This window comes from Gorilla gorilla, chromosome 18 (genome assembly GCF_029281585.2).
Source record: "Gorilla gorilla gorilla isolate KB3781 chromosome 18, NHGRI_mGorGor1-v2.1_pri, whole genome shotgun sequence".
NCBI lineage: Eukaryota > Metazoa > Chordata > Mammalia > Primates > Hominidae > Gorilla > Gorilla gorilla.
This window is the reverse complement of record NC_073242.2, coordinates 4,791,675-4,816,549: the sequence shown is the minus strand read 5'-3', so window position 1 is coordinate 4,816,549 and position 24,875 is coordinate 4,791,675. Positions and strand designations below refer to the sequence as shown.

General features: G+C 65.8%; 1 protein-coding gene across 7 annotated transcripts in view; it reads right to left on the bottom strand.

The window, feature by feature from the left end:
• Window positions 1-23,924, bottom strand: part of CACNA1H (calcium voltage-gated channel subunit alpha1 H) — a 67,164-nt gene extending 43,240 nt beyond the window's left edge. For 5 of the 7 annotated variants that reach the window (XM_055364874.2, XM_055364871.2, XM_055364873.2 and 2 more), the window contains exons 1-2: window positions 23,635-23,924; window positions 23,070-23,385 (exon numbers count right to left, since the gene is read on the bottom strand). In XM_055364874.2, coding sequence (XP_055220849.2) covers window positions 23,070-23,367 — 298 coding nt within the window. In that variant the 5' untranslated portion in view covers window positions 23,368-23,385; window positions 23,635-23,924. The remainder of the gene's footprint in view (window positions 1-23,069; window positions 23,386-23,634) is intronic. The other 2 variants (XM_019012669.4, XM_031002847.3) reach the window with 1 other exon arrangement.
• Window positions 23,925-24,875: the final 951 nt, after the last annotated feature.

Genomic DNA, 24,875 nt, shown 5'->3' with positions numbered 1-24,875 from the left:
AGGAGGGCCCTCGGCCCTGAACTTCAGGCTGAGTCTCCGAGGGTGCCGGCGGCTGCAGTGTGTAAATGTCAGAGCCGGGGCTGAGGCCCGGGCAGCAAGGGACCCGGCCCTGGAGGGGATCGGCCCTGGGAGAGGCCTGGGGGACAGCAGCGCCTGGTGGAGTCAAACTCCATCCAGCCTGTGTCACTTACAAATCCAAGGCTCCGAGAGTCCGAGATGTCCTTCGTAAACGTCAGTGGAATGACCAACAGGGCCGCCCAGGACAGACACCTGAAGGTGGCAGCCTGTGAAGTCAGTGACCTTTGGGGTTCAGTGGAGGGTTCAGAGAAGGTGCGGAGGGCCTGGGGGAAGCTCCTAGGGGGAGGGAGTGAGGCTGCCCAGGCCTTTTCCAGCACCTCCTCCCAGCCTGGGGACTCTGCCCCCACGTAAGCCAAACCCAGGCCACCCTGTCCGCGGAACATCCTCACAGCAGCTGCAGCAAACACTCAGCCCTGAGAAGGCCACATCATCCTTAGGGCCCCCTCCCCGTCCCCTGGGGTGAAGAGACGCGGGGGAAGGGCCGAGGGGAGGTAGGACAGAGGCAGCTCCCCGGCGGGGCGGCCCCGCTCCCCTCCCAGCACCATGATTTTCTGGGCTGATAAACTGAGCTTCATGAGCATCCCCTGTGGGTCACAGAGACTTGGTGCCCAGCTGGCCCCCGGACCCCCATCAGCCCCCTGCTCACTGCTACAGTGGCTGGTCCCGGGGCCTGTGCAGACAAACCCGGAACCCCTTGGCTGGGGGGTCACCTGAGACCCAGATTCCATTCTCGGAATCCCCACAGCAGCCCAGGCCCGTCACTTCTGAACATGGGGGGAAGTACTGGCCCCAGGCGTCCTCAGCCCGAGCCACAGGTCATTGCCATGCCCACCTGCAGAAAGAGACGGCAGCTGGGGTCTATGCAGAGACCCTGGTGCTGCCGAGAGTAGGAGTGGCCGACCCCACTCTGCGGGGACAGCCCTCCCAGACCCATGCCTGGCTGTCCTCACAGCTGGACCCAAGGATGGGCAGGGGAGCTCCGAGACATTGCTGCTGTGCCTCGCCCCTGCCCTCCCGTGGTGGGTGAGATGCCCCGTCGGGCACTAATTAGAGCTCCAAGCTCAGAACCGACAGTCAGGGCAGCTCCAGCACAAACATCTCTAACCGCACAGCATTTATGTTTAATGGGTTAGGTTGAAATTCCCAAAGTCTAGAACCCAGCTGAGCCATTATGCAAGCCAATCTGCGATGAGGCGTAAAGAGCAGAGCCCGCTAGACACGGTGTGTCCTGTGACTGGGCGATGGGAGTGGGAGGCGCCTCCACGAATGGGGTTGGGACCCAGCAGCCACCGGGATGTCCTGGGAGCATGGCAGCCCCCAGGCCAGGTCCAGACGGAGGAACTGGGGTCAAACTCCAGGCTGTTGCAGAGCCTGCACTGGGGGTCCGGGCAGGAGGAATGGCAGCCGAGGGTCTGCCCGAGACAGGCGGGGGCCACTGGCACACGCCCCTCAACGCACCAACCCAAGCCCAGCCCAACTCGCCCGCGGCCTGCAATGCCCACTGCCCACCTACCTGCCCAGCCTGGGAACACTCCTACGCAGCCCTCAAAACCCACTCCCAGGATCTTCCTCTAGGAAGGAGATCTGGTCTCCTCCTCCTTCCTCCAGCATCTGCGGAGTAACTAGTGTGTCTCAGGGACCGCTTCAGATTCTCGGGCACGAGAGTAAATGGACGGGGCCAGCTGTCAGGAGTGGGCACAGCAACAGTGAAGGACAAGCTCGGGACACGGCGAGCACACGGGGACCTAGAGTGGGTGGTGCTCAGGAGCTGGAGGCTACAGGGTGGAGGGGCAGGGGTGCATCCAGCCCAGGCCAGGGCCCAGCAGGAGCGAGGACACAGCAGTGGGGAGTCCTGAGGGCCCCAGACCCTGTCTCCTGTCAACTCCCTCAAAGCCCTGCCCCACAACCAGCCTGCATAATACACAACTACCAAAGGGACCTGTGGGGAAGGTGAGTGGCCCTCCCGGGGCTCCCCAGAACCCAGCAGAGGACCCCACATGCAGGAGGGCTTCCCTTGGTAGGCACACCTACACACACAGTAGGGCCTCACACCACATAGGGGCTGTGGACATTAACCTGTGCGCACAGTAGGGCCTCACGTCACGTGGGGCTGCGGGCATTGGCCTGCGCGCACAGGGGGGCCTCATTACGTGGGGCAGTGGGCGTTGGCCTACGCGCGCAGTGGGGCCTCACGTCACGCGGGCCCGTGGAAGTTGACCTGTGCGTAGAGTAGGACTCCTGATACACGGAGCCACCACCTAGCTGGCCTCACAGTCCCTGCAGCCCTGAGATCCACCACGGAGCCATGGCCAGGCCCGGCTGGTGGGGGTGGAGGTGGGGGTTGGGGGTGAAGGTGCGGGTGAGGGCCTCCCGCTGGCCCCCTGCCTGCCCACCGCCAGCTGGCTGCAGACCTGGGCCCCGGGGAGCCTCGAGGCCAGGGCCACGCCAACTCGGCCATCCTGGCTCTCGTCCATGTCTGAATCGATCCACCAACGACTCCATCCATTAAGTAAGATCGGAATTCTTGGAAGCCAGCAGGAAAAGGAAGGCTCTGTGAACTGTCTGAGTCATTTTTTTTAAACTAACATTGGGCGCCTCTCCTCCCAGCTGGGGGCTGGACACATGCTGTTCTGCTGCGTTCTGGAAGGTACCTCTGCCCCTGCTTGGGGAGGGGCCCAGACAGCCCTGAGCATGGCAGTGGCTTCCCTTCGAGAGCTACAGTGACCCCATCCTTCCCTCCCTCCCTCCCCATGGCCACACCCCAGCTTCCGCCCTGCAGAGTCCACGCTGGGCCAGGTGGGCTGTGCTGACCGCAGCTGCTGAAAGCCTCATGCCAACACCCCGAGATGGAGCCCCCCATCCTGGCAGCAATGGGCTAAATTCATGCTTGGCTGCTGTGAAACGTTAGTTACCTCCATGTCCTGGGCTCTGGGGTCTAGCTCCCACCAAGGGTGCACTCCAGGAGAAATGAGAGAAAGGCAGCTGGCCCGTGGCCTTGGGGTGGCCTTGAACCCAGGAGCCCCATGGGAGACTTCAGCCGGGTGCCATGAGAGGGAGGAGCAAACTGAGGCCGCCAGGACCTCTGCCCTTCCTTGGAGACTCTCTGCTTCAGTCCCCTCATCTGAGGGGCCACGGCTCTGCGGTGGATCTCAGGGCTGCATGGACTGTGAGGCCAGCTAGGTGACAGCTCCCCGTATCAGGAGGCCCACTGTATGCACAGGTCAGCTTCCACAGGCCCGCATGATGTGAGGCCCTACTGTGCATGCAGGTCAACGCCCACAGCCCCACGTGACGTGAGGTCCCACTGTGTGCACAGGTCAACACCCAATGCCTTTCAGGAGTGGGGGAATTCTCCCGGGGTGAGCCTGCTGGTTTAGACCAGTGGTTCTCAGCACGGCGGCCGGGGAGCCTCACCCTCCTTCCCTCACCCCTCCGACGGGCGTTCCCAGATGCTTCCACCAGGCCAGGCAAAGGGTCTTGCAAAACTGCACAACACAGCCCCTCTTCTCACTGAGTTTTTAACGTTTTGAGAAATATAACCTTTTCCATAAAAGGACGTGTTATGTTAACACACAAAGGGCTTATTATTGTGGTTAAGTAAGTTACTTAACAATTTTTTAAAAATTTTCATGTTAAACACTAAAAAAGTAAATAGTGAGAGACAGAACCCAGGGGCAGAGGCTCTGGGCTTCGTCCGTCCGCACCAGCGTGAAGGGGCCCGAGGCCTGGAGGCACAGCCGCTGTTCTGGAGGTTGTGGGGGAGCACGCCTCATCCCACACTCCGGAAGGGCGTCCCCCTACCCCAGGGCTCTGGCCACCTTTTGCCTCCTGGGCCTCCCGATGCCACCCACTCAAACCCCTGCAAAGCTCCGCACCCCTTTCCTCCCTGCCTGGCCACCAGCACCCCATCTGCTGCCCCCTTCCAGCCTCGGCCTTTTGGACACCTCCACCTAGCGCCCGTCAGCCGCTTAAACACGCTAGGACCTCCAACTTGCCCCACACCTCGACACCCCAATATCCACAAGGACACTTGGGCTTCCCAGCTCCCCAGGCCCATGGCCACACAGAGGGCTCTCCACGCCACACCCAGGGCAGGCCTGCGGCCCTGGGACTCTGGCCCCACCCCTCCCCTCCCTCCCAGGCAGCACCCACCTGCAGGGCCCTGGTGTCCCTGGGGCCAGCTGCCAAGGACCAACAAGGCTTAGGGCCAGTGACTGCGAGAGTCCCCACGGGGCCGTCCTGGCCCTGATCACAGCCCCTGCCCCGCCTCGGAGGAGCAAAGCCGTGAGTCCTCCCAGGCCACAGCCCTGGGCCTGGACAGGAGCCCTTGGGGGCACCCAGGCGGCAGCAGCCCACTCCGCCCCGGGTGCCCCGGGGAGAAGGGTGCCCCAGCTCACCCCATGCACCTCCCTGCCCCACACCCATGCAGGTGGCTCTGCCCCTGTGGCTACAGGAAGCCGGTTATGGGAAAGTGGCTGCTTTAATAATAAATCGTTTAATTACAGAAGCCGGGAGCTCCTGCTAGGATCCAGCGGCGTGGAGTGCAGACTACCCACTGCTCCCAAGCCTCGGGGTTCCCTCCACAGAGCGGGTGATGCTCGGGACAACACACAGGTACATACGTGTCCTGCTGGGGACCCCACGGCCACCCCAGACGGAGGCGGGCCAGGGCCAGGCCCAGGGCAGGGTGAGGGCAGCCGCGCTGCCACCATCTAAGAGGGGAGGACGCCTGGAGGCAGCCTAGGGACAGGGTGAGGGGGGCCCAGGTAGAGCCTGGAACATTGGGGATGGCACGGCCTGGCTCCCCGAGCTCCTTTCTACTCAACAGGCAAGGCAGAGGTGATGCACTGTGGGGGGAGCCCCAGCCCCAACTCCCTGCCAAGCTCCAGGGGCGGGGCCAGGCAGGAAAGGCAGACTCGCCCTGGGCCAGCCGGATTGAGGCACGCAGCCACTCTCACCCCCGACGCCCACCGTGTGCGGCCCACCCCCTGCGGCCCGGGGCCCCGTCCACCCCAGCATCTTCCCGGTGACGTCCGAGCACCTGCAGGCTGGCTTCACAGTTCAGTGAAGGCTGCTGGGGACCCCAGGACCTTGAGCCGACCCACTCGGACTCCACAGCACCTGGCAGGGGGGCCCACGCGAACCCCATGCCGCGCCTGGACCCCAGCGTCCGTCCCGGCGCCCGCCTAGCCTGTGAAGACGCCCACACCCATGGACACTGCTCCCTGGCCTTGGGCTCTGCCCTGACCCTCTTGTCTGTGGGCGAGAAGAGCCCAGAACAGATGCCTCAGACCCAGCGGGCGCTCGGAGACGGAGCCGAGTTGGGGGTAGTGTCTGCCCAGCCTGAGAGGGTGGCAAAGTTGTGGACGGTGGGAGGCTGCCCAGAGCTCCAGGGACTCCGGGAGGGAGGGAGGGTGGTGGTCCCTGTGGGCCGAGGCACAGCCCAGGAGGCGGGAAGGATGGAGGCAGCCCCCAGGCGGCCTTGGCAAACTGGAAATGAGGGAACCCCACAGCTCCGAGGGACAAAAGCCGCCTGAGGCGCCTCTGGTTTTCTGCGGCAGCCAAGGGAGTTTAATGCCTGGAAAATAAAACCCACCCTGACCCCCATCTCCATTCGAACTTTGTTTCCAGAAGCTTCCCGCGGGCCTCCTCCGGGCTCCAGGCTCTGCAGACTCTGTGGTCAGAGCCCAGGGCCAAAAAGTGGGCTGCGGGGGCTCTCTGCCCGGGACCCCAGTGACTTTCTAAGGAAAGCCTGCCCCCAGGGCCACTGGCCCATCTGGGCCTCGTGCTCCTACCCCCCTGGGCTGCTGACAGCCCCAAAGCCCCATGATCCCCCCAGACGCCCAGCCCGCCCAGGAGGGCCCCACAGAGCAGGCTGCCCGAGAGACCTCCCCACGAGAAGGTGATCCTGGGCGGCGCAGGGGTGAGCAGACAGCTGGGCAGGGCAGGGACTTCTAGGACTCCCCAGAGAGCACCCCAGGGGTGAGGGTGGGAAGGCACTAGGGGAGGGGAGGGGCCCAGCAGGGACAAAGGCCTGGCCGTGGAGTGGGACAGGGAGCCAAGGGTGTGCAGGAAGAGGGAGGGACGGGCTGTGGGTGCAGTGGGTGGGGGGAGAGCTAGAGGGAGGGTCTGCCCTGTCCTGACACCTGGCTGCACCTGTCCCCCTGGGGAGCAGAAGGCCCCCAGACCAGGCACCCCAAGCCTCCACACGGGAACCACTGAGCCAAGGAGACAATGCGGGGTTGGCGCCTTGAACCCTGACCCACAGGACCGGGGCCAGCACCCAAAACAAAAAGAAAACCTGCACAGCCCACAGGAAAGAAGCGGCGCAGTGGGGAGCTGCCCCATCATGCCCTGGTCTCCTGGCCTCGTCCTCCTGCACACGGCGGTGGGTGGGCCCAACCCAGCCCAGCTTCCCTCACCCCGAAATCCCTGTCCAGATCGTGGGGGCACGAGGAGGGCCCCACAAACTCGGTCGGCACGACAATCAGGATGCCGACCAGGCTCCACAGATCACTCACGCAGGGGAGACAGACGTTCCCTGATTAAAGTTGGAAAACCCCAAAATCCGAAGGCTGACGGCCACTGGGCTTGTGGGGGTCCGCAGGCCGGTGTGGGGGTGCGTCTTTCGCTGTTCACAGTCCATCCCCTCCCGTCCACTCCCTCCCCTCCCCTCCCCTGCCTCTGTCTCTCTCCCAGTCTCTTTTACGGGAAACCACGCTGACAGCTGCTTCTGCCCAGTGTTACCCCGGATTCCTCAGGCCCTGTCCCGCTGGCTCTGTCCCAGGGAGCCCTGCTGCCCCATAGCCATGGTGCGACCTCAGCTCCCCATCCCAGGGAAAGGCCCGAAGGCGTGGGGAGGGGCCCGCCCCTCACAAAGAAGGCTCTGCACTGGGTGGGAACAGGGTGGGCTGAGACTCGGTAACCCTGCAGTTGGGACACACCCAGGTGGGCTGGGGTCAGGGTGCAGAGGTCAGGCCCCTCCCCCGGCACACCCGCAGGCAGACCCCACACCCCCCAGCGGCTGGGAGCTCGCTGTAAGCCGGGAGGCCGCCCTAGAGAGGCGAGCGGGGGAGGGGGACTCAGCCCACACTGTCTCTTCCCACCGGGACTTGAGCCCTGCACATAAACAGTCTAAATTAGGAATTAAAACATCCTTGATCCCGACCCGTGGGCAGGCCATATTTCAAACGCTCAGAAAAACACCCCAGCCACCCAGCTCCAAACCCCTGAGCTTCCCAACGTGACTGCAGTGCTGGGCGGTCGCACACGCCCATGTCCAGCCTCACGGGGAAGCCGGTCCTGGGCTCTAGATGAGCCCTGCTCACCCTGGGGCCAGGGGCCAGGGACCAGGCCTGGGAGGCAGACGGACAAACGTTCCTGGGAATGAGCACCAGCCGGCTGGCCTGAAGCTCCCACAGCCACAGTGGTGTCACCTGCCCCCAGCGGCCTGTGGCCGACCCAGACAAGTGGGCTGGGGCCTCCCTGATCTCCGAGGGAAGCACCGGGACCCCGGGAGCCGGCTGATGGGTGGAGGCGAAAGCACGGCCCACACAGCTCTGAAGTGTCTCTCGGTAGGAGAGGCTGGAGCGTGGGGCTGCTGCCCACGGGGAACCCGAGACACGCGCTGCGCCCGCCAAGCCCTGCCGCTGCTTCTTGGGGAACGTCGCGGGGGCCGCGGGCATGCTGGCGAGGACCAAGGCGAATGCCCCTGCCACGCTCTCGGGGCCCAACCCACCAGCCCAGTCCACAACGCCTGTGTCAGAGGATGGGAGGGCAGGTCGGGGGCTCTGCCAGCCCATGCATCATCTGATGCCAGCCCTTCACCAAGTGCTGTTTGGGGCAGAAGACTCGGCCACCAGCGACGGTGCCGCCCACAGTGAACACAGCGGCAAAGGAAGCCCGTCCACGTCCACGTTCCAGGCTAAGACCCCCAGCAAGCCCCACCCCCACCCCCACCCCGCCGCAGGAAGACCGGCTGCTGCCAGGCAGGCTCTGGGATGCACACCCAGCGTTCTGGTATCTGGAACAGTCCAGAACCTTTCCTCCCTCCATCTCCTGTTGCCAAGGCTGCGTGCTTACGGAGCACCCGAGCCCACGCACTCGTAACCCTGGCAGAGAACCCCCTGGCATCACCCTAACACTCCACTGTGGGCAGACTCACGCCAGGCGGGCAGGGGGCGGCCCCAGCCCACCTCCTAGAGGCTCACAGGCCAGGGTACTTCAGAGTGGGGCACCCCCTGCGGCCCCTAAAGTGGGGAGCGGGCTGAGGAGGAGGGAGTACCCGATGCAGACAGCCTCACCCCTCCTCGGGCCTCAGGCTCCAGGAGAGGCCTGGAGGGCAAGGCTGGGGGGCGCCACGATCCCCCTAGGACAAGGCACCCAGAGTGGGGCATGGTGCCCTGGGACTCTGGAAGGGTCTGGAGGGCAATGAGTGGGGCCCAGCAGGCTCCTGACAAAGGGCCAACTCGGCCGAGCACGATGCATGAGGGGCTCGGGGGACACTGAGGACCACCAGACACACTGGATCATCAACCTCCCCACCCCGACCTCACCTGCCACCACCTCCAGAGAGCCCTCCCTGCCTGCAGGGTACATCTCCCCAGCTCTGGGGTGACCTGGGCACCCGGCAGGGCAGCTGGAGGGTCCCCCAGAGCGGCCCATGCGGGAGCCACAATCACAAGTCCAGCAGCCTCCACGCCCGCCCAGGAGCCTCCCCACATCGTTGGCCCCATCCTAGAACCACGCCCCGGGGTGGGTGGTCGGACTGCATGGACTCTACCAGCTTCAGACCTTCCTGCTTCGGGAACTGCAGACCTCAGGCCCTAGGAGGGAGGAGATGTGGGTTGCTGGATGGCCAGCGTCCAAACAGACTGGACATGGTGAGCTCATCGGGGTGAGCTGGGCAGAGACTGTCACCTGGGGGGGGGTCCCACATCAACCGCCCCGACTGGAGGGGGCGGGGGCACCAGAGGCCGCCCTGGTCTCCCGCCACCGTGCCCCAGGGGAATTCTGGTCCACCTCTCGAGGTATAGGCACCCCCTCCGAAAACATCTCTGGCCTAGGCACAGCGGCTCCTTACAAAATGTCCCCCAACTCGAAGGCCTAGGGCAGACAGAGGTGCGGTCACCAGGCCTTGGGGACAAGCGGCCGCCTCCAGGCAGCCCCGGGGAACAGGCCTGGCTCCCGAGGCCCCACGTGCTCCACGCACTGGTGGGGCCAGTGCTTACCGAGCACCTGCTGCCATGGGCAGCTCGGGCCCGCGGACGGACGGCCAGGCCACGCCCCAACCTCGCAGGTGCACTTTCTAAGCACACACCAGCACCACAGCTCCAGGTGTCCCGTTTCCCGTGTCTAGGTGTGTCCCTGAAGGAGGGGCGGGCTCCTTTCAGGAAGCAAAGGAGGGGTCTCGGGGTCTCTAGCCAGGAGCCGGCTTGCATGGGCCAAACGGCTTTATGTAACACAGGCCGGGCCGGTCAACCAGGAGCAGCTGGGGATTAGTGACAGGCGTTGCCACGGCAACCCCATTAGTGGCACCGCCGCGGTGAGGAGCGTGGCTCCAGCCTTCCTCGGCTCAGCAAAGGTAACAGGAAACCCCAGAGATTCATTAGCAACAGGTTCCCATGGCAACCGCACCAAGCTCATTAATAATTTTTTTTTTCCAAGTGTGGGTGTTGAAATTCTCCAGAGGACGGATGGAGGGATGGATGCCGTGCAAACACACACGCCAGATTCTCCCACCCGCGGCCCGGGCGCCACCCCGCCCGCTCCGCGCCGATATCGCCCCCGCACCCCTGTGTTTCAGGAATCCAAGGTTCCTGACATTCGTGGGCGGCCGGCAAGCCCCACCCACCGGGACGGGCTGTTGACAGGAGGCCCATACCCCACAGGCCCCCCGCAAAGACCCCGTTTCATCCCCACGGGGCAGGTCAGGGGCTGCCATTTCCCAATGGGAGACGCCCCAAAGGGTCGGCGAGGAAAGGAAGGGCCGTGTCTGCTGCCCACAGCCCTGGACTCCGGCTGGGTGTCGTTGTCAGCACTCACTGCTGCAGAACCACCACTCAGGGACCCAAAAGCTGGGGGTGAGAGGTGGGTCAACAGGTGGGCACCGCTTTGGAAAACAGCCTGGCCATTCCTCCGAGGACTCAACACTGTTCCCGCCTGACCCAGCAATTTCGCTCCCAGATTTACGTCCAAGAGACACGAAGCCAGGGTTTCCCCTGAACCTGGAGCAGGGACCGCCCGGCAGCGCCATGAACAGCAGCAAAGGGTGAAACGGCCCAGACATCCACCAGCGGTGAAGAGATAAACACCGCGGCCCGTCTACATGAGGGCGCATCTAACCGTGGAAGGGTCAGGGCTCTGCGGGGAGGATGAACGACCGGCCCGCACAAAGCTCGAGAGAAGCCGGTGCAGGAGTCCACACCACGTGGGATCCCATATACAGGAAACGTCCAGAACAGGCCAACCTCGGAGACGGAAAAGGCCAGCGGGAGACGCCGAGACAGCTGACTGCAGGGTTTCCTCTCGGGGCGAGGAAAGCATTCTGGAACCCATCGCTGCTGGGGCTGCACCACCCCGAGGATACAGGAAGAACGACCGAATTGGACCCTTCATTGGAGAGTTAGGTGGTGGATAAATTACCTCTCAATAAAACTGGGAAAAGACCAACAACAGGAATGAGTTGGTGCCGGGCTGGCCAGAGGGCCTTCTAGGCTCGGCGGCCTCCTCTGCAGGGCTGAGAGGAAGGCAGGGGCCAGGATTCAGGGCACCGTTACTTGGCCTGGAGCCATGGAGCTGAGCAGGCTCTGAGCCACAGGGAGCTCCTGTCTCCCGCTCCCCACGCAGACGAATGGAGCAGCCAGTGAAGACCCCACTCCGGATGCAAAGGATTTCCTCGTGGACACTCTGCCTGACCCCAGGGGCAAGAGGCACCCTCACCCCAACACCCACTGTCCTCTCAGGCCTGCCTGCCCCTTCCCCAGGCCTCACCATCCTCTGAGTCTGAGTGAGAAAACACAAACAAGAAATCTCCGCGTCAGCTCTCAGAGTCACCCAATTCCAAGTCACAAATGGGAATGTGTCCCCCTACGGTGCCAACAGCACGAGGAGGACCGAGAAGGGACCTCAGCCCAGAAAGAAGCACCACAATTAAAAGACACACAGGCCGGTGTGCCCGCCACTCTTGCCCCACACGGCCGGGCCGGGCCCCACACACCACCCAAGCAGGGGCCACAGGACCCACCCCTCTCCCAAGGGGAGCAGAGGAACCAGCTCCCAGCCCCAAACCTCCTGGGCAGAAAGGAAACCATGGGCGGATGGGTTCATCTGGTGGGGAACGTGAGGTGGCCAGCACAACTCAGGAGAGCCGGGAGCCACCCGCACTGTGAGCCGGGGTGGGGGCAGGGAGGCAGCCCCTCTACATCCTCAGGAGGGGAGTCCCCAACGTGCAGCCACCTGGCAACGGCCTCGGGGGGACGCAGCTGCGCCTGGCGGGGAAAAGGGAGGGCGCCTCAGCTCTGGGCCGGCTTGTGCCGGCTGAACCCCCATGCCCAGATGCACTGGAGGCCAGGTGGGGGGGGCGGGGGCCCGGGCGCCTCTCTCTCCACCTGGAGCTCCCCGGCTGTGAGTGCGCAGGACGGGGCCTCGGCCCACGCGGCTCCCTGCGACCATCGGCCTCATCCTCCTTATGTGAGTGACCCAGATTTCCACGGAAGGTTAGAAAATAAAAACTCTGCGCCATCACGAAAGAGCGTGGCCCGGGAGGACCAGCAGGCTCAGCTTTCAAACACACCAACTGGGGTCTGGGTCTGCCGCTTCTGAGCCTTTGCCCCCAGGCCCGCTGAAGCCATTCCTGTGACGCTACATCTGGCTTCTAGAATGTTCCTCCAATGGGGCCTGTGCCTCGTGTGCTCTCTGCTCTTCCCCCGTCTCCCCAGCAATCGCACCACGGTGGTCAGCTGGTGCCTGCCACACCCCCACCCACTCCCGGGCCCAGACATGCCAGCACCTTCTCTGCTCCTCCCGCCCCATCAGCCCCCTCCTTGCCCTGGTCAGGTGAGCGCCACTGTTCCCACCCCTGCACAGGTGTCCTTCATGCCCCAGAACCCCACAGAGCCAAATCACCCTGAGGTCAGCCCATGCTGGACCGAGGGGCCCCACCTGCTGCACCCAAGGAGAAAACACACATCTGCCAAGCCAGGGACCAGCAAAAGGGGCGACTCGACCCACCCCCAAAAACCCAAACGGGGCCACGGGCTCACCCACACCTCCTCCAGACCCCAGGGCTGTGGACAGCCACCCTCCACCCGAAGCAGCATATCCGGAGCCCCGCCAGTGAGGGCAGCAGCGCCAGACCCCAGCTCCACCGACAGAACCCCAGGAGGCCCCTCTGCGGGGCTTGAGGGCCAAGATCTCACAGAAGGGAGATCCGAAGGGTCTCCGACGGAAAGGCCTCACTCCCAGGTTTTAACTGTGCCCCATTCTGTGCAGCAGTGAGCCTGGTGTAGCCACGCTCGGCACCGCCCGGGGTCCAGATCGCCCCTGTGCCCACGCTGCAGGCCACTGCCCACCTGATGGCCACTTAGCAGCCATCTCAGTTATCAGGCTGAGAGAACAGAGTATGAGGCCCGGCGTGGTGGCTCACACCTGTAATCCTGGCACCTGGGGAGACTGAGGCAGGAGGGTCACCTGAACACAGGAGATCGAGGTGGCAGTGAGGGGTGACTGCACCACTGCACTCAGCCTGGGCGACACGGTGAGACCTTGTCTCAAGAAAGAAAAGAAAAAACAGTACGTACAGGACAGGGTTCATCAGATCTGAGGCTTCGGGCATCCCTGGGGCCTTGGACTGCACCCTTGCAACTGAGGACACTGCCGTCCGTCTCAAACATGCATGGACACCCCTCACCCTAAGACATTCTTACTTAACTGAAATCCAAACGTAACTGAACGGGCATCCTGGGTTTTCTGTGTCAGGGACTCAGGCCCAGGGCCCTTGCTTCTGTGGCTTCTGGGAGAGGCAAAAGTGCCCCCACACCTGTGCCGGCCTCCGTACCTGGCTGGTGGCCATGCAGCCTCACACCCCAGCAGCACCAACAGGCCGCACCCATTGGCTGCTCCTCGGCTGGGGCTGGGGCAGGGGCGGCTGAGCCAGACACGGCCTCTCCCCTCTTCACTAACCAAGAAGCTGAGCCGCTGAGTCACAGGCGGGAGGGTCCCCAGACCTGGCCTTCGAGGTGGCCGCCACACAGCCCAGCTTCTCATCACAACGACCAGGCTTCCCAGGGAGAGGAGGTGGCATCCCGGGGCCTCTCACCCCGGCACCCAAGTGTGAGGTCAGCACTGGCACGAGAGCCCGTGGCCCAGCGGGCTTGGGCGAGCGTGGTCCCAGCTACCAGCCAAGGCAGTACCCTAAGCCATCCTCAGACACAGCGGCCAGCTTCCCCCAGCAGCCCGGGACAAGTTCCCGTCCATTTTAATGAGGCGCTAATGCAGGCTGACTCATCAGACCACAGCCAGGGCTGGCGGCTGCCCGCAAAGACCAGGGCAGGGACTGTGTGGCCCTGAGAGAGACCCTCACCCCTCCACACCTTCCCAGCAGGCCGTGGCCGCTCTCTGGCCAGCTGGACACGGGTTTCCCTTCTGAAGCAGGCTGGGCTGTGTGTGGCTGGGGCTTCAGAGGGGGCTGGGCACAGGCCGGCAGCTCACTGGACACTCCCAGGCCAGACCAGCACCCCCTTCCGGGAGCACGAGGTACCGTGGGGAGACTCGTAGCTCCACACCGTACCCTGGCACCGGCCTCCCGGGCCCTGCTCGAACTGGGCCCCACTCAACGCCCGACGCCCACCTGGCCCTGCTGGGCCGAGGCCACCCCCACTGCCCTGCAGACGGGCACCAGGGCACAGTCTCAAGCCTCAAGGTCCATGGCCGAGATGGTGGAGGTGGCTGTCACCTCTCCGGACCCAGGATCGGCTCCCCAGGGCAGACTGGCCCACACCTATGCCTTTCTGCAGGCTGCCTCATCTGCCCAGAACAGAGAGGCTGGGTGACGAGTGAGGGACACACAGCAAACACAGAGTCAGACGAGCCCAAGGTCCAGGCAGGCAGAGCACCGGCCACTGTGCCCCCACAGCCTTTGAGGCTGGAGCCAAGGATAGCTCCGCGTGGCTGCAGGGCCAGGCACCCATGGAGTGGCCATGAGAAGAGGCGCTCCAGGGACCTGGGGCCACTGACCACTGCTCGCCCACCTGACCACAGCTGTTTCCAGCCACCTGGGACTACCCCACCCCCTGCTCATACCCCCTCGACCTTCACGCCACAGCCCTGGCGGATGGTCCCCCAGCTTGGACACTGCCCTCCCAGCATCAGTGGGGCCCGGGTCTCATCCATCTTGTTCCCTGCTGACCAGAGCCAAGTGCGGCCCCCAGTCCCCTTCACAGGGTCCCAAGACACTCGGCTCCTCCTAGGATGGACCCCCCAACTCCAGGTGTCCGCAGGAGCTGGCCGTGCGGGGCAGCTTCTAACCAGGGCACAGAGACACAACCGCAGCACCAGCCCCCGTGCCAACCGAGGCTCCGAATGACCCATTTCACGGCTAAGCGTCCTCTCTCTCTGGGGGCTGCTCCTCATCGGAGGAGCCTGACACAGTGGGCGACCAATCGCGATTCATCCTGAAAGGGGCTGACTCCCGTTACTGCGTCAAGCACCTCCTGCTCATGGGCCATTTTTCTCTCTCCGGGGGGGCCCATAGGTGAGGTGGGGAAAGGGCCAAGCAGGTGCTGGGGGCCTCCCCCCGGCACCTGCACCCCTGCTCGCAGCTGTGAGGGCAGGTGGGGGCACCCTGGCCGGAGGCAGCTGTAACAGAGTGCCACAGGTAGGGGCCTCAGACAGCAATGGCCTCTTGGGGCTCTGGAGGCCAGAGACCCAGGGCGAGGGGTCATGGGGCTGACAGGATCCCGTGTCCTGCATCACCCTTGGGACTGAGTGGGGATGAGGAGTCCCCGCCACACACCCAGAGGCCAGGAGGGCAGCAGGCCCATCTCACAGATGAGAAAACCAATGCCCAGGAGGTGACACGACCCCGACAGGGTCCGGAGCAGGGACCTCGGTGCCCACCTCTGCTAGTCCACTTCAGACTTCACGGGACACAGCCTGACCCACCGTGATGGCTCTGCTGCCTTCTAGAAAGATCTGCCCCGAGCCTTGCCTGCAGCTCCATTAACGCATCCGACCAGGCCCACCCCACGGACCCACCCCACAGGCAGGCTGCGGCAAGGGGACCCGGGAGGTCCGGGTGCTGCTCACAGATGGGGACAGGGCTGGCGTGGGGCCTGGCCAGCGGTCTGTCCCCCATCAGCCGCCGCACTGGCCACCCACCGACTGGACGGGGCTGACAGCCTATCTCCCGGGACCGTATCTGGCCCCTTCTCTCACCCGCCTGCTGGGAGCCTCACTCCATCAGTGACCAAGATGACAGACCAAAGTGGTGTGACAGGGAAACTGAGGCCCACATGGAGGCACTGCCCAGGCTGGCAGGGGTCGCTAGCCCCCCTCCTGTGGCCAGGGAGACCCCAGAATCCCAGGAGACTCCACCCAGTTGAGGCTGAGTCTTTAACATCTGGGGCTACTAAAGACCACCATGCCCAAAAAAAGGCCTCAAGGTATCCCCACCTCAGTCCTCAGGCCAGTGAGGGGCCCAGAGACAACCACCTCTGGCCAGGGGGCTCTGCCCAGGTGCAGATAGCTGGGGAGGGGAGAAGGGGTGAGAACACAGGGCGGCCTGGCGGTCAACAGAGGCGAGGGCTTGCCCCCACCTCTACCACCGGCTCAGTGACAGCGTTCATTAATGCCAACATCCCGTGTCACCTAACGGTCCATCCACAAAGGAACAGCTTCGCTCCCATCAGTCGCCAACGGCAGAAGCACCCACACCACCAGCAGCCCAGGGTCAGACGAGTCCAGCAGGGCCAGCAGAGGCTGAGGTCTCACCCAAGGCCTTTTCTGCAGGAGCCAGTTCTGCAGATATCAAAGCAGGGCTGGGGGTGCAACTGTGTCAGGTCTACACCCCTTGGGAGTCAGAGGGGCCTCTTCACCCCGAGGCAGCGTGGGGGCCTCCGGGTCCTCTCCCTGCCAGCCCTGCTCTCAACTTGGGCAAAGAGCCCAGGGCTGCACCGAGACTTGGGGGAGCTGCACTGGGCTGACGCCTCGGTCCTCGCCAGCCGCGCACCCGAGGATGGGGCGCTCTGGCGTCCCGGGTTGACGCTGCATGGGGCCTCCGAACGCAGGCGGCGGCCACACCCACCCAAGGTTCTCTCTGCCCACAGCTCCCGCTACCGGCAAACGACCCGGCGGCAGCAAGAGGACAAAGGAGGCCTCGTGGAGCACATTCATCAACCGTCCGGCTCATCAGACCCGGGGGCTCTCACGGCCCCGCCAACGGCCCGCTTCTCCCGTCAGCCCGGGCCCACCTCCGCCCCGCAAGGAGTGTGCGTGGAAGCCAGGGACACCAGCGGCCACGTGGCGGCACACCCCCTGCACCACGGCAAGCTGCTACTCGGTCCCCATCTGTCATCCTCGGCGGGCACAGTGCTCTGGGGACGGTGCCCAGACCTGCTGCCAGCTCTCCTGAGCCGGGCAGGGGCTGAGAGCCAGCAGAGCTCCTTCCCCGAGCCCCGCCCCCACCATCTCTGACCGAGGCGGCCGTACATCACCGCTCAGGGTGCGACCGGCTGACTTCACCCCTTGTATCTGCCCAGGGTGAGTGGCCGCTCTTTAATCTCCACCCTGGAAATTCAACCTGGGCCTGCGCGACTTAGAGTTGTTCCAAGTTACGCCAACATGAACCACTGAGGAGAGGAGAGACTCCTCTTCCGTGCCAGGGAGGGGAATGCCCACTGACGAGGACAGGCAGGGACAGTCCCCGCCCTTCCCACAGTGGGCTCGGCACAGGCGGCTGGACGGACGGCCTGGCCGACATCTGCATAAACAAAGGTAACGCGTTCCTCGCCTGACCTTGACTGTACGACCGTGGCTTGGACTCAGCCAGCAGAGCTGCTGTGGATCCATCCCCGGAGTGTTTGACAGGCTGGCCCCTCCCCCGCATTCCTCCTGTCCTGACCCCGGAACGGGACGTCTCTTCTGCAGCTCCAGGAGCCGGGCCTGGTGGGGCCGCATCGCCCTCGGCTCTCAGCCCTTGGGGGAGGTGAGGGGAGTATGCAGAACCACCCCTGAGCGTTCCACCAGGCCAGGGAGGGTGCCCGCAGCTGGCCCCAGCAAGAATGAAGATCGGGTGCTTGGAGCGTGTTGCCCACGAGTCCAAGAGCTTCCTTCAGGGGCTGGCAGCAGCCATGCCCTCTGGGCCTGAGTGTGTGGGACACCAGTGCTCCCCACTCCCAGCCTCTGTCCCTGTGCGGCCCTCACCTGCCCTTCCAGCCCCGTCTCTCTCATCCACTTCCTGCTAAGCCCGGCCCCCCAGGCCTCCCCTCCCTAAGGAGCAGTTGTGACGCCAGTTGCAGGCAAGCTGAGCCCTGGGCCCCCAGGCCAGCCCACCACCTGCTGTCCCCACCTGCACCCTGCCTCCTCATAGCCCTCAAGCTCCGAGGGCAGGCTCGGGAACTGGGTCATCACGCCGGTGTGCCACCGCCACACGCCCAGACCTCCTCCCCACGGCCCACCCTGCCCCTCACCCTCCCTCTCATCTGCTATACAGACATCCCCCCACCTCAGGGCCTGCACTGTCCCCCTGCCTGGACGTTCTTCCCTCGGCACACCCCATCCAGGTCTCAGTCCGAACGCCTCCTCCCGCACAGGCTCCTGTGCCCACCGGGCTCATGGCATCTGCCCCTGTCCAGCCCACCCCACCGTCCGAGGGGCCCCAACCGTGCCTCGGTCACAGGGCTCAGGCCAGCCTGGTTCTAACCCGGGATATGGACACCCGGGCACTCTGCGGGGAACTGGCCATGAAGACGTCTGCCAAGGCGTTCAGAGGCTCTCCCCACTCTGCACGGCTCCCCAAGTCCCCCCACCAGGAGCTGAAGGCCGCGCTCAGGGACTCCCTCCACACTGAAGTGCCTCAGGCAGGCGAACAGGGGCCCTGAGGTCAGTCAGTGCCAAGGACGATTCCAGCGATGAAGGATCCGGGCGACAGACGGACAGTGAAACCCGAGACCCCTGCCCGGTCCCAGCAGTGCAGGCTGAGCGGGGGGGCCCTGCGGGGCCGGGGGTGCGGGCTGAGCGGGGGCCCTGCGGGGCCGGGGGTGCGGCAGGGCAGGAGCGGTTGTGGAACTAGAGCTCCCTCGGCAAACGCGTTCCCAAGAGCACCAAGGTCACACGCCCGCCAGCCCCAGCCGCAGAAGCGGGTCTGGGAGGCGCACAGTCCCTGCCAGGGCCCGGCCTGCTCTGGGCTCCATCTCCTCCCTCCTCCCCAGCGGGGCCTGAGTCCCGAGTCCATCGGGGTAGCCCCGACCCGGAGGGTGAGCTCAGCCTGCTGGCGTCACGTCCACTTCCTGGCGGGAACAAGATGACGTCCCACGGGGCGTGTGGCCCTGACGCTTCCATGAAGGGGAGGAAATGACTACGACAGGCGCTCGGCAGACCCCTACCCTGCCGTCATCCCCGGGGGCCTCTCTTCCCATCACCCCGGGAAGGATGAGCTGCCCCCAGGCGCTCGGCGGACCCCCTACCCTGCCATCACCCCCGGGGGCCTCTTCCCATCGCCCCAGGAAGGATGAGCTGCCCCCATGGCTCCCCCAGCTCTTGGTGAGTGGGAAGGCCCCTCCCCCTGAGCCCTGCAACGCTCCCGTCTCAGCCCCATCTGTGTCTCTGCTTCCTTGCAGGATCAGCTGTGGGGGTGGGGAGGCAGCCTCTCCCACCCTATACTGGCCCAGGAGGCAGGGGCAGGGACACATCCAGCCCTCTCGTGGGTAGGCCGTAGGGCTCAGTGGGAACCCACACCTGTCCCAGGAACACTGCAATGCCAGTCGGTGGCTTCAGAGACTAACGGACCCATCCCTGCAACTCTCCTTCCTGTCAGAACACGGGCAAGGGCGCCACGGCCAAGGCACGGGCAGCCCAGGGTCTCCGGGAGACACGCGCCCTAGCCCGGCTGAGAGAAGCCAGGCCGTGGGTCGGGCGCAACGGCCGAGTTCACACCCTGGTCCACCCAGGCAGAAGGGACGTCCAGTCTGCAACGGAGCCTCTGCCAAGCCCCACCCTCCCGAGTGACCCCCAGCTTGGAGTTCAGGCCCAGGGGTCAAGGGACAGCTTTGGGCCCTCCTGGGCCTGTGACTTCCCACCACTGAGGCAGCCCCCTGAGACCAGTTCGGATGTCCGGACGCTGCTAAGACAAAGCGTTCAAGAGGGTCCCACGATGCAAGGTCAGTAGGGGACGACCAGCCCTGTCCTGCCCACGAGGGGCCTGCGGGGCACGTGGAGCCCGGGGAGGCGGGCGCAGGCGGGACTGGCCCTTTCCGGACGGGTGCCCTCTCACACTCCCGGGGGATGCCCGCGGAGCAGCGTGACAGCCCCAGCGCCGGGTGTTCAGAGATGCCATGAAGGGCTGTCTCAGGCTCCCGCAGCTCGTCCCCACCCAGGCAGCGCTCTGCCAAGCACGTGGCCCTCAGAGCCAGGATGGGCTCACCCAGCTCTGTCCTTCAGCATCCCGATGACCTTGATATATCCTTCCCCATCTCAGAGCTCCGTGACACGGGGTGTTTGGAGCCTGGGCCCCGGGAGACGCCTCCCAGGGGGTCCTGCCAACCCCCAGCCCCCAAGCACCCCTTGGTCACCTTCTGGTCCCTACACACCCACAGCCTGCCCCCCTCTCTCTCGCAGGGACCGAAGCAGGGTCCCCCTTCCTGGCCTCCAAGCATTCCCAGGGGCCCCGCCCCGCCCGTGTGCCGGGACGGCGGCAGCTGTGTCGCAGGCGAACGCGGAGTCAGGAACCCCGGGAGTCCGGGCAGCACATAACCCAGCCGGGCGACAACACACAGATCCCACCCACCTTCCTCTATAAATAAACCTGTGGAGGAGAAGCAGCGCTCGCCCCAAAAGTTCTAAGACAATTATATTTTTAAGAAGCCAATCAATAAGGATAAGGGCGTCCTTGGAGGCTCCTTTGCCTGGGATGGAGTCACCCTGGAGACGGAGCCAGCACGCATGTGCTCCCTGGTGCTGAGCGTCTACCCCGGGGTTCAGGAGTGGTTCAGGGATAAACGCGGGCCCTCCCCCAGGTTCCTGTGCTGACTGAACCCCGGCTCAGGCTGGGCCCGGCAGACAGCAGCTGGGGCTCTGCCAATCCCCGGGAGCATGGAGTCACTTTACTGAGTGTGGGTTCCCTGAGCAAATCCGATTATCCCTCCCTCTCAGAGTTCACCCTCTTCAGGAGGGATGCGGGGCCCTGCGGAGGGAGGGGAGGCTGAGGCCCAGGAAGCACCCTCTTGCTACAGGACACACCCCAGCCACACCAGTCGCCCACCGCCCCCGCCGCCTCCTGCAAAGCCTCCCCCTCCCAACTCCCAGGAATCTGAAGCGCTCTGGAAAGCCTCAGCCATGGCCCACACGGGCTTCCCCGGCTCAGCCAATCCCCCCACCTGTCCAGGCCTGCCAGCTTATTTTAGGTTCTCTCTGACGCCAGGACACACACCCTCGCTACAGGCCAGGCATCTGCTGGTGGTCACACCCACCCCCATGCAGCCGGGGCCTCCACAAGCCCACTCCACCTGACCGACGGGCATTTCCATGGGGCCAAGAATGAACCAAGCTTGGGGTCTAAGCTCTGCTTCCCATGTCTCCTGGAGTGTAGGGCACTGGGGACACCCCACATCACTGGGTTTGGAGCTGGGAGAGCCAAAGCGTGCCAGAGGCGCTGGCGGTGAGGAGGGTGGGGGGTCCTGCCATGCTGCAGGCAGAGCCAGTGCTCCAAGCAAGGGATGCCATCGAAGGGCAGGAGGCCAACCACTCACTCTCTCCCAGCCTAGAGAGCCCTGGGGACACCAGGGATGGGGCATGCTCTGTTCTTCCCAGGCTGAGAGCACCATCCAGCCCCCGAGACCAGGACAGCACTCAAGTCCCTCTCGGGCTACCAGAGCATACTCCTGTCAGGTCACAAAGCCCAAAAGGACAGCTCCTCAGGACACCGGGGGACAGCGCCTGGGTCACGTGATGCTGCTGGCCCCAGCCCTCCTCTCCCCCTGGAGGGCTCATCCCACCTGCATGAGGCCACCCAGCCAACACCTTCCCTGCACACAGCAACGCAAACAACCTCCTTAGAAGCCCTGAGACACACAGCCAGCCCAGAACACCCGGGCCAGGCTCCAAAACTCTCTCAGCCGAGAGGGGACAGGACAGCCAGGCCCGGAGCCGTGAAGAGAGTCCACGCCCTGCTTGGGGATGGGGCAGCCAGGCCCGGGGCTGTGAGGAGAGAGTCCAGGCCCTGCTCAACTCTTTCCCTTCTCCGCTCTGCACACGTTTGGAAACAAGGAACGCAGGCCTTGGCTCGGGGCCAGCCTCCCATTCCAACCCATGCAGTCCCTTCCAGCCCCTTCCCCATGGCCTGCTGGCACCGCTGGACTAACCCCACACCCAGTCACCTCCTACCAGAACGAAGGGGCATGACCACCTCCCGCCTCGGTTCTAGAGAGGAGACAAACCTACAACGGCTCTTCAAGGCCGGGCCTGCACCTCGGCTCCCGGGGACACCCACCTACCCGCAGACACCACCCTCAGGCTACAGACGCCAAGGCCGCCCGGGCAGCGGGTGTGGGGCTCCTAGGCAGCCCTCTGGCTCGGGCCGGCTGCCCCCGGGACCACAGCAGCCTCCTCTTCCTCTACAAGCAGAGATGAGTCTGACTCACTCCATGTTTGGATTTGGGAAAGGAGAAACATGGGCTTTATGACTTTTTTGGTACAGATTCCTCTTTTGTGTTTAATATTTGTACAATTAAACACACAAGGTAGGGAAGTGTACACAGGCCGCTCCTGCTGCCAGCCTGTCTCCCCACCTCCGACAGGGGACGTCTACGGGCAGGGTCTCTCCACCCGTCCCCAGGCCCGGAGCAGCAGCCACGGCCTGGCCACCCCAGCTGCCGGCTCCGAGGGGCCGGTGGGGAGACCCGGCCCTGACACAGGCACCAGGCAAGGCCCTTCTCAGGGCACGCGGAGACCCGCCCCCAAGGCCACCTGCTGGGGGGCCCCCTGGACCTCCGAGTACATCCCAGAAATGCCCCTGGCCCTGACCCAACTCTGTTCTGGAACCTTCTCTGCAATCTGTGCCGCTCTCGCCAAGAGTAGAAGAGGCTGCCTCTTCCTCTCCAGCCAGGGAAGGGGCTGGGGAGATGAGACGCCCCCTGGGCAGTGCCAATTTCCTCCCTGCCCCCTACCCTTAAGCTGCGCATGACTTAAATCAGCCCCGCCACCAAGTTCAGCCAGAAAAAGCGAGTTCACAACCAACGTCACCGCCTCTCTCCATGGAAAAGGCCCTGGCAGCGCTCACAGGCCCCACGGGTCTCCCCACGCACTCGGAACCACCAGGCGCCGGCTGAAAACTTTGCGCCCCTGACTCCAGCTCCTCTGGCCTCCCCCACCCCCGCGAGGGGCCTGTCTCGGGCAGGACCTTCAGACAGTGAGGGGTGGGCAAGGGGGAAATTCCTGTCCTGGCCAACACCCTTGGGGGCGCGAGGAGTTAGGACCTTCCCTCCCTCCCCGACTCCTCTCCCCTCCAAGCCCGCGGGGGCCTCGCCGCTTCGCTTCCACCTTCTCCGTCCGGAGCCGGCCCTGGGGAAGGGAGTCCGGAGGCGCCCGGTGGCCCCCCAAGCCCGCTACTCTCAGAAGGAAAAGCGCGGTCCTCGAGCCCCTGCCCTGCACCCCCGCGCGCCCGGCCCACGCCAGGTCCCACCAACAGGGGCGCGCGGGGGCGCACGCCGAGGGGGTCCCGCGCCCCGGCCCCCCACCCTCCCCACGCCCCCCGCCCCGCGCCGGCCGGGAAGGATATGGGTTGCAGACCAGCCGGAGGCACCAGCTGCGCGGCCGCGTGGTCTGACCGAGGCAAAAGAAGACCGTGGCCGCCAAGGCCGGGTATGGGACGCGCTGCTCCTCGTCGGCACCCAGCTCCGCGCCGCGCTCGGCCGCCGGGCTCTCGGAAGGTGACACGCCGAGCTCGGACCCCCGCTCCGCCTCGCGTCCCGGCGCCCCGGGGCTCTCCGGGGACGCCCCCACCAACGCCGCAGGGCCAGGGGGCGGCGCGCCCAGGGGCACCCGGACCTCGTCGGCGGCCCGTGGGCCCTCGGTCATGGTGGCGGCCGGCAGCACCTGCAGAGGACAGGGGGTGACCCGGGGCCGGTGGCGACGCCCCCGCCCTGCCTCCCGCGGCGCGGAGCTGCGGGAACAGCCGCGGCCGCCGGGATGTCTTTGTCTTTTCTTATTAGAGACAAACGCGCCCCCCGCCCCCGCCCGCCCCCTCCCTCCCTCCGGCGGCCCCACCCCCACCCCGAGGGGCTCCCCGGCCCGCTCCGCGCAAGTTGAAGAGGGTCCCGGGCGCGCGTCCTCGCCGCGTCTCACCTCGCTCTGCTGGCCGGCGGCGTCCCCGCGGGCATCGCCCGGGCGGCGCGGTCACCGCGGACCCCGCTTGGCGCCCGGCCCCGGCCCCGGCCCCGGCCCCCAGCGCCTCCGCCTCCGCCCCCGGCCCCGCGTCCCCAGCCCGCCCGGCTGCCGGCCGCGGCTCGACTCCGGCTCCGGCTCGCCCGGCGGAGGCGACGGCGGCGGCCTCGGCGCGGCGTGGAGGCCGCTGGGCGGACGGGTGAGGCCGGGGCTGGGGGCGCGGGGCGCGGGCCGGGGACCGGTGAGGCGGCGAGCGAGCCTCGAGCCCGTCCGCGCGCGGCGCAGGAAACTTCGGGCTGAGCGGCGGGGGGCGGGGCGGGGCGGGGCCGGCGCGACCGGGGCGGGGCCAGCGGGGCTGGGGCGGGGCCGGGGGCGGGGCGGGCGGGGGGTGACGGGGAGGATCCGCCCCCGGCCCGAGACGCGCGCGCTCGAGCGACCCCTCCCTGTCGCCTCCCGGCGCCCCGCCCCCCGCCTGGGTCCGGGAAGTTGGACCCCGCCCGCGCCGCCTCCACGCCCCCGCACTGGGCGCCCCGCTTTTCGTGCTCCCCCACAATGCCGGGCGTGGGGTGCACCAGGGGGCGCTCCCGGGAGGCTCCGGCGGGGTGGGAGGGGGAGCACCTACGTCCTTCCCCGCCCCCAACTGCGGGGGCGGCCGAGCCGCCGATGCCGCGCCCCTCCCCCTCCCGCTCCGGCTCCCCCTCCCCCTCCGCGCTGCCGCGCGCGCCGCCGCCGCCCCCACCCCCACTACGACGCGGGCCCGGGTCGGCGGAGGGGCGGAGACCGGGCGGGCGTGGAAGGCGAGAGGCTGCGTGCCCCTTCCCCGCCGCGTGTGTGTCCCGGGTGTGCCCGCGCGCGTGTGTGATGGGGCGCGGGGGCGGGCGGGGGTGTGCTTTGCGGCTGGGAGTCCGTGGGTGGGATTCTGGGCGCTCCTGCACTCGCATCTCTCCCCGACGCGCACGGGCAGTTTCCGCGAACTTGTCCCCGTCTCCGGTCCCCTCCCGCGTGGGGATGTGGGGGACCCTTGGGACGGCAGCCTGGTGCTCCCGCACCCTCCAACCCCGCTGCCTCACCGAGACTCACCGAGGGGCCCCGGAGGAGAAGTGCAGGCCCCTTCCCCCTGCCAGCAGCTGCTCCTTCAGCCAGGCCAGCAGAAGGGCCTTCCCCTGGACCCTCAGAGCAAGTGGTTTGGTCGGGAAGGGGTG